The sequence below is a fragment of the Podarcis raffonei genome, chromosome 18, assembly GCF_027172205.1.
Source record: "Podarcis raffonei isolate rPodRaf1 chromosome 18, rPodRaf1.pri, whole genome shotgun sequence".
NCBI classification, from domain to species: Eukaryota; Metazoa; Chordata; class Lepidosauria; order Squamata; family Lacertidae; genus Podarcis; species Podarcis raffonei.
The window spans coordinates 8,404,081-8,418,077 of NC_070619.1; the positions used below are offsets into that span (position 1 = coordinate 8,404,081).

Below are 13,997 nucleotides of genomic sequence, written 5' to 3' on the forward strand. Positions count from 1 at the left end.
ATGTGGAGACTCCGCCAGGTTCTTCTGCTACTGCTGTCCTTCTCCTTCGCCCAAACAGGTGAGCAAAACCCGACAACTCATGAGCCAGTTTCTTCTACTCTTTTGGGCTATGCCAACAACATTCCATCAGGTATACTGGGACGGGGCCGTTTAGGGCTTTCAAGGTCAACACCAACCTTTTGGGTGGTTCTCTGGAACAACAACACTCTAGAACAGGCGTAGGCAGACTCGGCCCTCCAGATGTTTTGGGACTACAATTCCCATCATCCCTGACCACTGGTCCTGTTAGCTAGGGATCATGGGAGTTGTAGTCCCAAAACATCTGGAGGGCTGAGTTTGCCTATGCCTGCTCTAGAATTTGTAAGCAGCAGCAGAAGCAGTTTATCTCTGCATATGCTTCTTGCAGATCCACTGCGGAGGCAGAATCGTTGCCCGAATGGAGCCATTCCTCACTCCAGACCCTACATGGCTGCCTTGCTGGATTCCCAGAACCGTTACATCTGTGGCGGATTCCTCATGGGACAACAGTGGGTCATGACTTCTGCACGCTGCGGAAGGTAAGTATCCTCAAAGCCTTCCCCCTTTTTTAGGAGTGGTGATCATCCTGGGTAAAGCTAATTGCTGGAAGGGAGCAGGGCAGGGCAGGAATGTGCCATTGCTCCATCTAGTCAAGTTGCATGGGATGAATTTCAACCTGTTACCTCTGAGGATGTGGACAGGCTGCCTGGAGTGAAATCAACCCCCTATCTCCTTGATCCTTGCCCATCCTGGCTCATAAAAGCAAGCCGGCCAGGGCTGGGCAATGGGCTCCGCGGGGTGGTGAATGCCTCTCTTTGTGAGGGAGCCTTCCCAGACCGCTGAAGGAAACTGCTTCCTAAAAAAAACACCTTTGGACCTGGTCGCTATGGCCATCTCTCGCCCCAACTCAGATCTTCCATTCTTGGGGAGTGGGTATTCGATGAACAACTCCAGGCACGCCTGGAGGATGTGGACCATTTGGACCCCTCCCAGCTGGGCTTCTGGCCCCATTGTGAGACTGAAACTGCCTTGGTCATGCTGGTCAATGATCTCTAGGGACAGAGGGGAAACCTGCTTCCTGGTTCTGCTGAATGTATCTTTTGATACTATCAACCATGACATCCTCCTGGACCATGTAGGAGGGCTGGGAGTTGTGGGCAGTTATACAGTGGTTCCACTGTCCAGAAAGTGGTGTTCAGAGATGAGTGTTTGGATCCCTGGGCCCTCACTTGTGGGGTACCACAAGGCCTTGCCCCTTCTCCCAGGCTTCTGCTTGTTCTCCATCCCCATCATTCAGCCCAGACACTGAGATACAACTCTGAGGGTCTACTGGAGGTTTCCTCACCGAGAGAAGTCAAGTTACAGGGAACCAGGCAGAGGGTCTTCTCGGTAGGGGTGCCCTCCCTGTGGAACGCCCTCCCGTAAGATGTCAAAGAAACCAAGAATATTATGACCTTCTGTAAACATCTGAAGGCAGCCCTGTGTAGGGAAGCTTTAAATGTCTGAGGTTCTTCTATATCTCTGACCCTGACTGTTGCTTTGTTTCCAGTGTTGATATGGTTGTCCTGGGAGCACATGACCTCAAACATGACGGAGAAACCTACAGAGTGGACGAACGCTACCCGGACAAAGATTATACGATTAAGAACAACACCTTTTCAAATGATATTCTTCTGCTCAAGGTACCACACCCCAAGCCTTTTTCTCACTCTGCAAGCACCCCCGAGGGCCCCGATCCTGAAGGCAGAAGGAGCTAAATGTCTCCTTCCATCCCCATGTGTGAAATATAATGGACTCGTTCAGCTGAATCCAGCTCTTTGGTCATTAGTATGATCGGATTATTATCAGTATTTATTATTGTTGTTTAGTCGTTTAGTCGTGTCCGGCTCTTCATGACCCCCTGGACCAGAGCACGCCAGGCCCTCCTGTCTTCCACTGTCTCCTGCAGTTTGGTCAAACTCATGCTGGTAGCTTCAAGAACACTATCCCACCATCTCATCCTCTGTCATCCCCTTCTCCTTGTGCCCTCCATCTTTCCCAACATCAGGGTCTTTTCCAGGGAGTCTTCTCTTCTCATGAGGTGGCCAAAGTCTTGGAGCCTCAGCTTCAGGATCTGTCCTTCCAGTGAGCACTCAGGGCTGATTTCCTTCAGAATGGAGAGGTTTGATCTTCTTGCAGTCCATGGGACTCTCACTATTTATTAGAGTTCATTACAGTGGTACCTCGGGTTAAGAACTTAATTTATTCCGGAGGTCCGTTCTTAACCTGAAACTGTTCTTAACCTGAAGCACCACTTTAGCTAATGGGGTCTCCTGCTGCCGCTGCACCGCTGGAGCACGATTTCTGTTCTCATCCTGAAGCAAAGTTCTTAACCTGAAGCAATATTTCTGGGTTAGCGGAGTCTGTAACCTGAAGCGTATGTAACCTGAGGTACCACTGTATTATGAACGCAGTTCTGCATTCATAAAGGAACAGGTTTCAAGGGCTTCCTATTGCAACGCTAAGGTGCTCATTTTTGCCTCTTCTCCTCTCTTTTCCCCAGCTGCTGTCAAAGGTTCGTCTGAATGAAAACATTGGCATCCTGCCATTGCCAACATCTAGCAGCGACCTCTCTGAGCGGACAGCCTGCAGTGTGGCCGGCTGGAGCCCGAATCAGGAAGATTGCCCATATGTGCTCTATGAGGCCAACGCCAGCATCTTCGACCGACGCAAGTGCCAGAAGTTCTATCCCCAGATCGACGATGGAAAGATCTGTGCAGGCCATCAGTCTCAGTTATTTAGGCAGGTAAGCATCAGCAGAAACGGCAGGCGGCAGGACCAGAAGCAGGGGAGCAGGAGGAGCACCGTCCTGTTATTGGACAGGATCCGCAGCATGGAAAAGGGGAAATAGGAAGCTGCGGTGGGAACAGGTGGAGGAAAATACGTAGAATGTGTATGTATGTATGTATGTATGCATGGAAACTTAAGAATAAATAGAAACCCAGGAAACTAGCTTCCCCTTCCCTCGCCCAGGGAGATGCATAGGAACAGCTCAGTAATGCCTACTCTGGCAAACAGCAGCAGACATTTTTAGCCCTACCTGGGGATGCCATGGGGACGTTCTGCATGCCAAGCAAGTGCTCTATCAGTGAGCTCTGGTTTTAACCAAATGAAGATTCCAGTCCTCATGGGTTTGAATGACTAGCTCAGCATTGCCAGGGTTTCGGACGGGGTTGTCTCCCACTGCAGATGCTGGCACAGCTGGAGCCAAGCGAGGAAAGGGGATAACCCTCTTCTCCAGCAAAATGGACGTGGGCAGAGGCCAGTCACTGGGCAGGTGGGGACTGCGGCTCTTCATTTCTGGGCCTCAGGGCTGAGCCTCCAAGAGTCGAATGCCCCCCTGTCACAGATGGTGGAATCAGAGAAATGTAGAGTTTGAAGGGACGCCCAAGGGTGGGGGAGGTCCGCTCCCCTGCCATGCAGGAATCTCAGGAAACATGTGCATGTCAATCTCCAGCCACACAGCTCCCCAAGCGACCCTGGGGCCTAGTAACTAGCTCCTAGCCTGGCCTACCTCACAGGGTTGTTTTCTGGATGACAGGGAAAGGAAGGGAAGCCAGATTTGGCACCTTGAGCTCCTCACAGGAGAAGGAAGCCTGTCAATACAATATAATAATAATAATAATAATAATAATAATAATAATAATAATAATAATATATTCTTTGTATCCCGCCCATCTGGCTGGGTTTCCGCAGCCACTCTGGGCGGCTTCCACAAAGACCAAAAATACACTAATATGCCATACATTAAAAACTTCCCTGAACAGGGCTATTTGTGTGTGGACTCAGACAAAACTATGAAGCGCTGTACAAAAGTGGGGAGCCAAATTTAAATATCAGGAACATTCAAAACAGAGAGAAACAGGCATTGGGAGGTTTGCCAATCTTGTTGCAGTTCAAGTCCTCCTTGCGGTGGAGCCAAACCTTCCCCCACTTGCCATCTTTGTTTCCTTCCTTCCACAGGGGGAGATGGGTGATCCTTTGGTGTGCAATGGCGTAGCGCATGGAATCCTCTCCTACAGCAACCCCTGCCCTCCTGCCGTTTACACCCGCATCGCCCAGTACCTTCCTTGGATCAAGAAAACCATGGCCAAGTGAAGAGAAGAAGGAAGACCTCCTTCTTCTTCTTGCCTTTAATGCTTCTGCTTGCTACATAAGCTGTTTGGCTTGAATCCTGCACCACACACACACACACACACTGATCCCCCTCAACAGCTGTAAAAAGTATCAGGTGTTTCGTACACGCTTCGGTTTCCACAACTTCCTTCAGTCCCTCCCTTCAAGAAAACCGCTCGCCTCCTTTCCCTGACCTTGTTCCCCATCACACCTCTTCCCCCAAGCTTCACTGCTCCATCTCTCTCATCTGAAAAAGGTGCACTTCTTCTCCTTTGGGGACACGGGTGGCGCTGTGGGTTAAACCACAGAGCCTAGGACTTGCCGATCAGAAGGTCAGCGGTTCGAATCCCCACAACGAGGTGAGCTCCCGTTGCTCGGTCCCTGCTCCAGCCAACCTAGCAGTTCGAAAGCACGTCAAAGTGCAAGTAGATAAATAGGTACCGCTCTGGCGGGAAGGTAAACGGCTTTTCCATGCGCTCCTCTGGTTCGCCAGAAGTGGCTTAGTCCTGCTGGCCACATGACCCGGAAGCTGTACGCCGGCTCCTCGGCCAGTAAAGCGAGATGAGCGCCGCAACCCCAGAGTCGGTCACGACTGGACCTGATGGTCAGGGGTCCCTTTGCCTTTACCTTCTCCTTTAGAACTGTTCTGCCCCTTCCCTCTCCATGTCCCCATACGGCTGGAACAATCTCTCAGAGCGCCATATGCCTCTGACTCCCTGAAGCGACTCCTCCTACCCTACCTAGTTTCTCCTAATGCAGGGAAAAGGGACCTCTGGCCTTCTCGATGCTGCTGAGATGCAACTCCCGTTATCCCTGGCCATTGGCCATGTTTCCTGCAGATGATGGGAGTCCAGCAACCTTTGGAGGACCAAAGGTTCCCCACCGTTGTCCAAATGTCTGGACTGACCAAAGTTCCACAGATCTCCCCCTCGTCCTTTGGGTCAGGGGAGGCGAACCTGTCACCTTGCAGATGTTGTTGGACTCTAACTCCCATCAGCCCCAGACAACATCACCATCAATCAACATCCATCAACATACGGGGCCACTGGAGTTGACATCCATCAACATCTGGATGGCCAAAAGATTAACCACACCTCCCTTTAGATGATTCCACCTTCCTCCATCCTCCCTCTTCAGCCTGGTATAGATTTGGACGCTGCCTTCTGGGACACCAGAGGGCCAGGACGGTGGGAATTTCTCACCATGTTCAACAGGAGATATTTCATTTCAGCCCTAGGGGACTTGCTCTGTGCATTTCCTCAATGTCCAATACACTGGTCTGGGCTCTAGGATCCCTAGACAATCGTACATAAGATCTTGGCACCAAAATGCATTTTTAAAAGGGGGGGTCAAAAGTTACCAGTTTACCATTTCACATGCCAAAACTCTTCCAGGCTAATAGTTGGGGGTGACATACCAAAGGGACAGAGGGGTAATTAAATTCAGCTCAAAGGTAAGATTGAACCTCCCTCATCCACACTTTCTGGAATAAGATCCGAAACACAGCCATCCTTTCAAATTCGCCCTCCTCTGAATTTTGCAACTTGGCTCTCCAGGCAAGTCTACTGGAATGAGGTGTGTCTATCAGTGTGCGTAGCAGTGAAAGGACCCTGCCCCAAATGCCTTATTTTGGGGGAATTGCTTTGCAAAGACGCGCCAGTTTGGCAAACTTGCATGCAACTCTGTATCTCAAGAGTAATTCACAATAAACTGCTAATGCATCCACACAAATTCGTTGTTGATTTTTTAAAAAATGCAAGCTGATGTGTATATGGGATGTATTGAACTGAAGAGTGGGAAGATAAGAAACTGGGAAACACCCCAATGGACAGATTCACCCCTCCCTAGCTGTGGACTTGTGGGGAGGGGAGGGTTTGAAATCAGGAGCCTTTTAGGAGACCCCCACCAATCTGTCTACTCTTCCTCATGCAATTCTGGAACTCCACCACCAAAGCCTCTCTCCCCAAATCAGAGATTTGGCCTGTTTCAGTGCTGGGACTTCTTGCACTGGGACTTGCTGGCATCCATCTGTCTCAGGAGACGACATACCCTCCCACCTTCCTCAGGGGCAAATAGGGACGCTGTCCTGGGCTTTGAGGCAGGTGTCTCTGGCAGATGTCCAGTTCCACCTCCAGCACAACCACTTTCTCCCACAGGGTCATCACCTCAGAGCCTGGTGGTTCCTGGGCGTTGGCCATTTTTCAGAGTCACCACCTACCCCCACAAACCTCCTCCTCCCAGGCTGGAGCAGGGAGTTCAAGTCAGTGCTGAAGGGATGGCCCCTTGGGAATTTTTGGTCTTTGTGTGGCAACATGAGGAGCCGTGATGGCCAACGGTTTTTCGGGATGGTTCTGGCCTTTTTGTGGGAATGTTCAGGGGTGCAGGAGAGGATATATTGACTAATTATATCCTTATCCAACTTGTGCTAACAAGTTCCCAAAATATCAGCAGAGTTTATAGACATTCCCCTTTAAGTTCACAACGGTAACGTGTGCACAGGTTCGCTAGAACCTCTATAATAATTACTCTGGTAATTTCCCCTTTGTTCCCTCTTAAAATACAAGACACAACACAGTCTTTATAAAAGTATAAAAGAGTTTACTCACGTTCTGTTCACAATATGATCCCAGAAGGCACACAGGCTTAAAAAGGTAAAATACATTTAGAATCTATCTTGTAGCAAGATAGTCCTTATCTCCTCTCTTGGCTGGGAGCCAAGAGAGCATCCTTAGATGTTTCCTCATCGAAGGAAGATGGCAGAGAGAGAGAGTGATTGCCTGCCCTGTGCTTTTGTCATTACCTGCACAGGTGAGGCCACACCCACCTCTGGTCACATGCGGAGGAAGTCCGTCCCCAGGAAGTTTACCTGCTTGCTGGACAGACATCCCTCCCCATGTTCTAACATGTACACTCTAGGAATGTTGTCATTGACTGCTCCTGTGTTTACATCCCACATACCCCTTCTCAGGCAATACAACATATACAAAACATAAACAACTTTATTCGACCACCCAGAGTCCCAGCTTGACACGTAGATTCTGGAAACTCTCTCTTGGTAGGGGTTTCGTCAGGATGTCAGCAGTCATCTCTTGGGTGCTGCAGTAGGATAGCTCCACAAGTCCATCCTGGATCATCTGGCGTATGTAGTGGTATTTAACCCCAATGTGTTTTGTTCTGGCCAGGAACTTCTCACTCTGCGTCAGCTTCAGGCAACTTTGATTGTCCTCCAGCAAGCTGACAGGCCCTTTCCTCACCAACCCAAAGTCCTTTATGAGTTGATCAAGCCAGGCGATCTCTCTGCAGGCTTCTGTTGCTGCAACGTATTCTGATTCTGTGGAAGATAATGCTACACAGCTCTGTTTATAACTGCCCCATGAAACAGGTCCATCACCAAACATGAAAACATGACCACTTGTTGATTTATAATCAGCATTATCCCCAGCCCAATCCGCATCAGTATACCCAACCAACTTAGGGTCTCTGACGGCTGGTAACCTTAATTTACAATTCATGGTACCCTTCAAATATCGCACCACCCTCTTTACACCTGCCCAATCATGCTCAGTGGGAGAATTCACTTTTCTGCTAAGAATCCCCACGGCATTAGCTAAGTCAGGTCTACATGTGGTAACTAAATACAAAAGTTTACCAATCGCCGACCTGTAGTCATTGTTGTCTGGCAACTGCTTCGAATCCTGCTGATTCTTCAGGAAGTCAGTGGCCATTGGTGTAGCAACTGGATGTGCGTCTTGCATCTGCATGTGCTCAATCAGCTCGTGGATCTTCTGTCTTTGGCTGAGAAGAAATGAGCCGTCCTCTTCTCTTTCCACCTGGATCCCGAGGTAGTACTGGACATCTCCTAGCTCCTTGACCTCCACCTCTTTGCTAAGGTGTTTTACTATCTGTGTATAGTCTTTCTCACTTGCTGTGGCAATAATCAGGTCATCAACAAATGCTAGGATATATGAGAATTGTCCATTATTTGACTTACTGTACAAGCACTTGTCAGCATCGCCTTGCTTGTACCCAAGTTGCGTCAGCATTTTATGCAACTTCTGGTTCCAGGCTCTGGCAGCCTGTTTAAGTCCGTAAAGTCCTTTCTGGAGTTTGCACACTAGATGTGCCTCATGTGGTTTTACAAAACCTTTGGGCTGTTTCATGTAAATTTCTTCAGAAATCTGCCCATGTAGAAAAGCGGTAGCAATGTCTATGTGTTTCACCCTCATTTTCTTGGAGGCCGCAATGCTTAAAAGCATTCTTACGCTGCTGTACCTCACTGTTGGTGCAAAAACTTCATCATAGTCTTCACCAAAACGCTGTGAAAATCCCTGTGCTACAAGTCTAGCTTTGTAGCGCTGCACTTCTCCTTCTGACCCCTTCTTAACCTTGAAAACCCATTTACTGCCAATGGCCTTCTTACCGGGAGGCAGCTCAGTGAGTGTCCAGGTCTTGTTCTGATGCAGTGCATCCATCTCCTCCTGCGCGGCCTTCCTCCAGAGACTGGCTTCTGCAGCTGGCATCTCCTGTATCTCTTCCCAAGTGGAAGGTTCCTGTGGAAACGCCGACCCTGCAAAGTAGGACAACCGTAATGGTGGGACACCTTTGTTGGTTCTGGATGAGATCCTGACCCCTGGTTGTGTGACCGCATCAGCTTCCTCATCCTCCTCCAACGCAGGCATGTCCCCATCTGAGTCCTCCTCTTCGTCTCTGGTGCCGCCAGGGTTCTGGTCCTCTGCGTCTTCTGGTGCGTCGCCTGTAGGGGGCGCTGTAACACTCGAAGGCAGATTAGTACTTTGTGGGGTCTCAATAGTGCAAAGATAGTGATGCAAAGCTAGGAATGCCTGTGCTGAATGAATACAATTTCATACACTGGAAGCAGCGCTTGATAGCATGTTTAGATTATAAGCACATTTTGGAAGCTTTAGAGCCTCAGCCTACAGGATCGTCTGAGGAGGATTTAGCCAAGATAAGTGCTTGGAAAGGCATGAACAGCGAAGCTAGACACATAATTTTGAGTGGACTTCGTGATGAGCAGCTATCATTAATAAATAGTACAGATGATGCATCTCAAATCTTAAGAGATATTGAGCGCGTGTATGGAGAATCTAGCATAAACTGCTTCAGAAACTTGGTGTGTAAATTAACCAGAGTGAGGATGAATTCAAAAGAGGAATTCACAGAGCACATCAACAAGTTTACTGAGATTATTCAAAGAATTGATCTGACTCCCAAAGCTTTTGATGAAGATACAAAGATAGCATTTTTGTTATCATCACTTGGACCACGCTTTAGCGCATTTGTAAGTTTGATGGATCATAGACAAGGTCTGACTTTTAAAGACTTGATTGGTTATTTAAAAGAAGAATGCAGAGATAGAGCTGAATCTCCAGTGAGAAATGCTAGAAGCAAAGACAGCAGTTATGCATCTAGGCAATTTACAAAGACGAAAGAGATGCCCAAGAAAGTGATTTGTTTCAATTGTAACAAAGAAGGACACATTGCAAAGAATTGCAGAGCTCCTAAAGCGAAGAAACCCCACCCCTTTCAGCCAAAAGGGGAAAAGAAGGGGAAATGTGAATGCACATGGCTACTGCAAGAAAGGAATTTAACTGTCCAGAATCGTGAGAATAGACGTAATAAATGGATTTTAGATTCAGGTGCCAGTTCGCATTTTTCATATAAAAAGGACTATTTTAATGAGATAAATGATGAAGAAGGATCTGAAATTGAAATTGCAGATGGGAACATTGTTAAAGCAAAAGGTGCAGGTTCCATGAGTCTGAAATGCAATATAAACAATAAATGCATTGAGAACACAATCTCTAGAGTTTTGTACGTACCAGAGCTGAGCTGCAATTTAATCAGTGTGTCCACTTTGGACAAGAAAGGTTTCCAGATCACATTTGGAAATGGAGAATGTAAAGTGACTAGAAATGGCAAAGTGTTTGCTCAAGCAAAGCTAATAAATGGTGTATATGAGCTTGATCTTTCAGAGAACCAGTCTGCAAAAGTGGCACATTCCAGCCAGAAGGATGAAGCAGATCTGGACCTATGGCACAGAAGGCTTGGACACAGAGACACCAGCGTCATTCTGGATCTACAGAAAAGAGATCTTGTAAGAGGTTTGCAGGTAAAGCAGAGCAACAAAGCTCCAGCAAAGTGCATAAGCTGTATTACTGAGAAGGCTGTAAAACCTTCATTTCCACGTTGTGCTGAACAAAGAAGCAACAAAGTGCTTGATATTGTGCACACTGACATATGTGGACCCATGAATGTTCCCTCACTGGGAAAGAATAGATATATTTTAATATTTCTGGATGACTTTTCAAGATTTTGTGTTGTATATTTCCTCAAAGAGAAGAGTGAGACAGTGGACAAGCTCCAGGAATACATTGCCATGGTCAAGAACAAATTCCAAAGAGCTCCAGCTGTGTTAATGAGCGACAATGGAGGTGAGTACTGCTCAAATGAAATGCAGGCTCTCCTGGCCAAGGAAGGAATTGCACACATAACCACAATTCCTTACACACCACAGCAGAATGCCATAGCTGAGAGAAAGTTTAGGTCCATTATGGACATGACAAGGTGCATGCTAAAGGATGCATGTTTGCCACAGAAGCTGTGGGCCGAAGGAGTATACACGTCAGTCTATTTGCAGAATAGACTGCCAACTAAAGGTGCAGAACGCACACCATTTGAACTTTGGCATGGGAAAGCTCCCAATCTGTCGCACATACGTGTGTTTGGAAGTCCGTGCTACTTCCACGTGCCCAAGGAACACAGACACAAGCTTGACTCCAGGGCAAAAGCAGGTATCCTGGTGGGATATGCCTCTGGAGGCAAAGGATACAGAATTATGGACTTACAAACTGGTAAGACAAATGCATACCATGCGGTTTATTTTGATGAATATGGAAAAGTAGACACTAAGAACACTGTTGTGGACTCTTCCGATGAGTCAGAAAGGACTCAAGAGTTCGTATATTTCCCTTTTGAGACCCCACAAAGTACTAATCTGCCTTCGAGTGTTACAGCGCCCCCTACAGGCGACGCACCAGAAGACACAGAGGACCAGAACCCTGGCGGCACCAGAGACGAAGAGGAGGACTCAGATGGGGACATGCCTGCGTTGGAGGAGGATGAGGAAGCTGATGCGGTCACACAACCAGGGGTCAGGATCTCATCCAGAACCAACAAAGGTGTCCCACCATTACGGTTGTCCTACTTTGCAGGGTCGGCGTTTCCACAGGAACCTTCCACTTGGGAAGAGATACAGGAGATGCCAGCTGCAGAAGCCAGTCTCTGGAGGAAGGCCGCGCAGGAGGAGATGGATGCACTGCATCAGAACAAGACCTGGACACTCACTGAGCTGCCTCCCGGTAAGAAGGCCATTGGCAGTAAATGGGTTTTCAAGGTTAAGAAGGGGTCAGAAGGAGAAGTGCAGCGCTACAAAGCTAGACTTGTAGCACAGGGATTTTCACAGCGTTTTGGTGAAGACTATGATGAAGTTTTTGCACCAACAGTGAGGTACAGCAGCGTAAGAATGCTTTTAAGCATTGCGGCCTCCAAGAAAATGAGGGTGAAACACATAGACATTGCTACCGCTTTTCTACATGGGCAGATTTCTGAAGAAATTTACATGAAACAGCCCAAAGGTTTTGTAAAACCACATGAGGCACATCTAGTGTGCAAACTCCAGAAAGGACTTTACGGACTTAAACAGGCTGCCAGAGCCTGGAACCAGAAGTTGCATAAAATGCTGACGCAACTTGGGTACAAGCAAGGCGATGCTGACAAGTGCTTGTACAGTAAGTCAAATAATGGACAATTCTCATATATCCTAGCATTTGTTGATGACCTGATTATTGCCACAGCAAGTGAGAAAGACTATACACAGATAGTAAAACACCTTAGCAAAGAGGTGGAGGTCAAGGAGCTAGGAGATGTCCAGTACTACCTCGGGATCCAGGTGGAAAGAGAAGAGGACGGCTCATTTCTTCTCAGCCAAAGACAGAAGATCCACGAGCTGATTGAGCACATGCAGATGCAAGACGCACATCCAGTTGCTACACCAATGGCCACTGACTTCCTGAAGAATCAGCAGGATTCGAAGCAGTTGCCAGACAACAATGACTACAGGTCGGCGATTGGTAAACTTTTGTATTTAGTTACCACATGTAGACCTGACTTAGCTAATGCCGTGGGGATTCTTAGCAGAAAAGTGAATTCTCCCACTGAGCATGATTGGGCAGGTGTAAAGAGGGTGGTGCGATATTTGAAGGGTACCATGAATTGTAAATTAAGGTTACCAGCCGTCAGAGACCCTAAGTTGGTTGGGTATACTGATGCGGATTGGGCTGGGGATAATGCTGATTATAAATCAACAAGTGGTCATGTTTTCATGTTTGGTGATGGACCTGTTTCATGGGGCAGTTATAAACAGAGCTGTGTAGCATTATCTTCCACAGAATCAGAATACGTTGCAGCAACAGAAGCCTGCAGAGAGATCGCCTGGCTTGATCAACTCATAAAGGACTTTGGGTTGGTGAGGAAAGGGCCTGTCAGCTTGCTGGAGGACAATCAAAGTTGCCTGAAGCTGACGCAGAGTGAGAAGTTCCTGGCCAGAACAAAACACATTGGGGTTAAATACCACTACATACGCCAGATGATCCAGGATGGACTTGTGGAGCTATCCTACTGCAGCACCCAAGAGATGACTGCTGACATCCTGACGAAACCCCTACCAAGAGAGAGTTTCCAGAATCTACGTGTCAAGCTGGGACTCTGGGTGGTCGAATAAAGTTGTTTATGTTTTGTATATGTTGTATTGCCTGAGAAGGGGTATGTGGGATGTAAACACAGGAGCAGTCAATGACAACATTCCTAGAGTGTACATGTTAGAACATGGGGAGGGATGTCTGTCCAGCAAGCAGGTAAACTTCCTGGGGACGGACTTCCTCCGCATGTGACCAGAGGTGGGTGTGGCCTCACCTGTGCAGGTAATGACAAAAGCACAGGGCAGGCAATCACTCTCTCTCTCTGCCATCTTCCTTCGATGAGGAAACATCTAAGGATGCTCTCTTGGCTCCCAGCCAAGAGAGGAGATAAGGACTATCTTGCTACAAGATAGATTCTAAATGTATTTTACCTTTTTAAGCCTGTGTGCCTTCTGGGATCATATTGTGAACAGAACGTGAGTAAACTCTTTTATACTTTTATAAAGACTGTGTTGTGTCTTGTATTTTAAGAGGGAACAAAGGGGAAATTACCAGAGTAATTATTATAGAGGTTCTAGCGAACCTGTGCACACGTTACCGTTGTGAACTTAAAGGGGAATGTCTATAAACTCTGCTGATATTTTGGGAACTTGTTAGCACAAGTTGGATAAGGATATAATTAGTCAATATATCCTCTCCTGCACCCCTGAACATTCCCACAAAAAGGCCAGAACCATCCCGAAAAACCGTTGGCCATCACGGCTCCTCATGTTGCCACACAAAGACCAAAAATTCCCAAGGGGCCATCCCTTCAGCACTGACTTGAACTCCCTGCTCCAGCCTGGGAGGAGGAGGTTTGTGGGGGTAGGTGGTGACTCTGAAAAATGGCCAACGCCCAGGAACCACCAGGCTCTGAGGTGATGACCCTGTGGGAGAAAGTGGTTGTGCTGGAGGTGGAACTGGACATCTGCCAGAGACACCTGCCTCAAAGCCCAGGACAGCGTCCCTATTTGCCCCTGAGGAAGGTGGGAGGGTATGTCGTCTCCTGAGACAGATGGATGCCAGCAAGTCCCAGTGCAAGAAGTCCCAGCACTGAAACAGGCCAAA

At 47.8% G+C, this 13,997-nt stretch overlaps 2 protein-coding genes across 2 annotated transcripts; both read left to right on the forward strand.

Moving 5' to 3' along the window:
- LOC128405857 (granzyme B(G,H)-like) lies at positions 1–1,824 on the forward strand. Its single transcript, XM_053372856.1, has 3 exons — positions 1–58; positions 407–557; positions 1,568–1,824. The coding sequence occupies exons 1-3, from the start codon at positions 1–3 to the stop codon at positions 1,773–1,775; spliced, it is 417 nt and encodes a 138-aa protein (XP_053228831.1). The 3' UTR covers positions 1,776–1,824.
- Positions 1,776–4,230, forward strand: LOC128405858 (kallikrein-8-like). Its single transcript, XM_053372857.1, has 3 exons — positions 1,776–1,795; positions 2,524–2,803; positions 4,021–4,230. Exons 1-3 carry the CDS (start codon positions 1,776–1,778, stop codon positions 4,153–4,155), a joined length of 435 nt encoding a protein of 144 aa, XP_053228832.1. The 3' UTR covers positions 4,156–4,230.
- Positions 4,231–13,997: the final 9,767 nt, after the last annotated feature.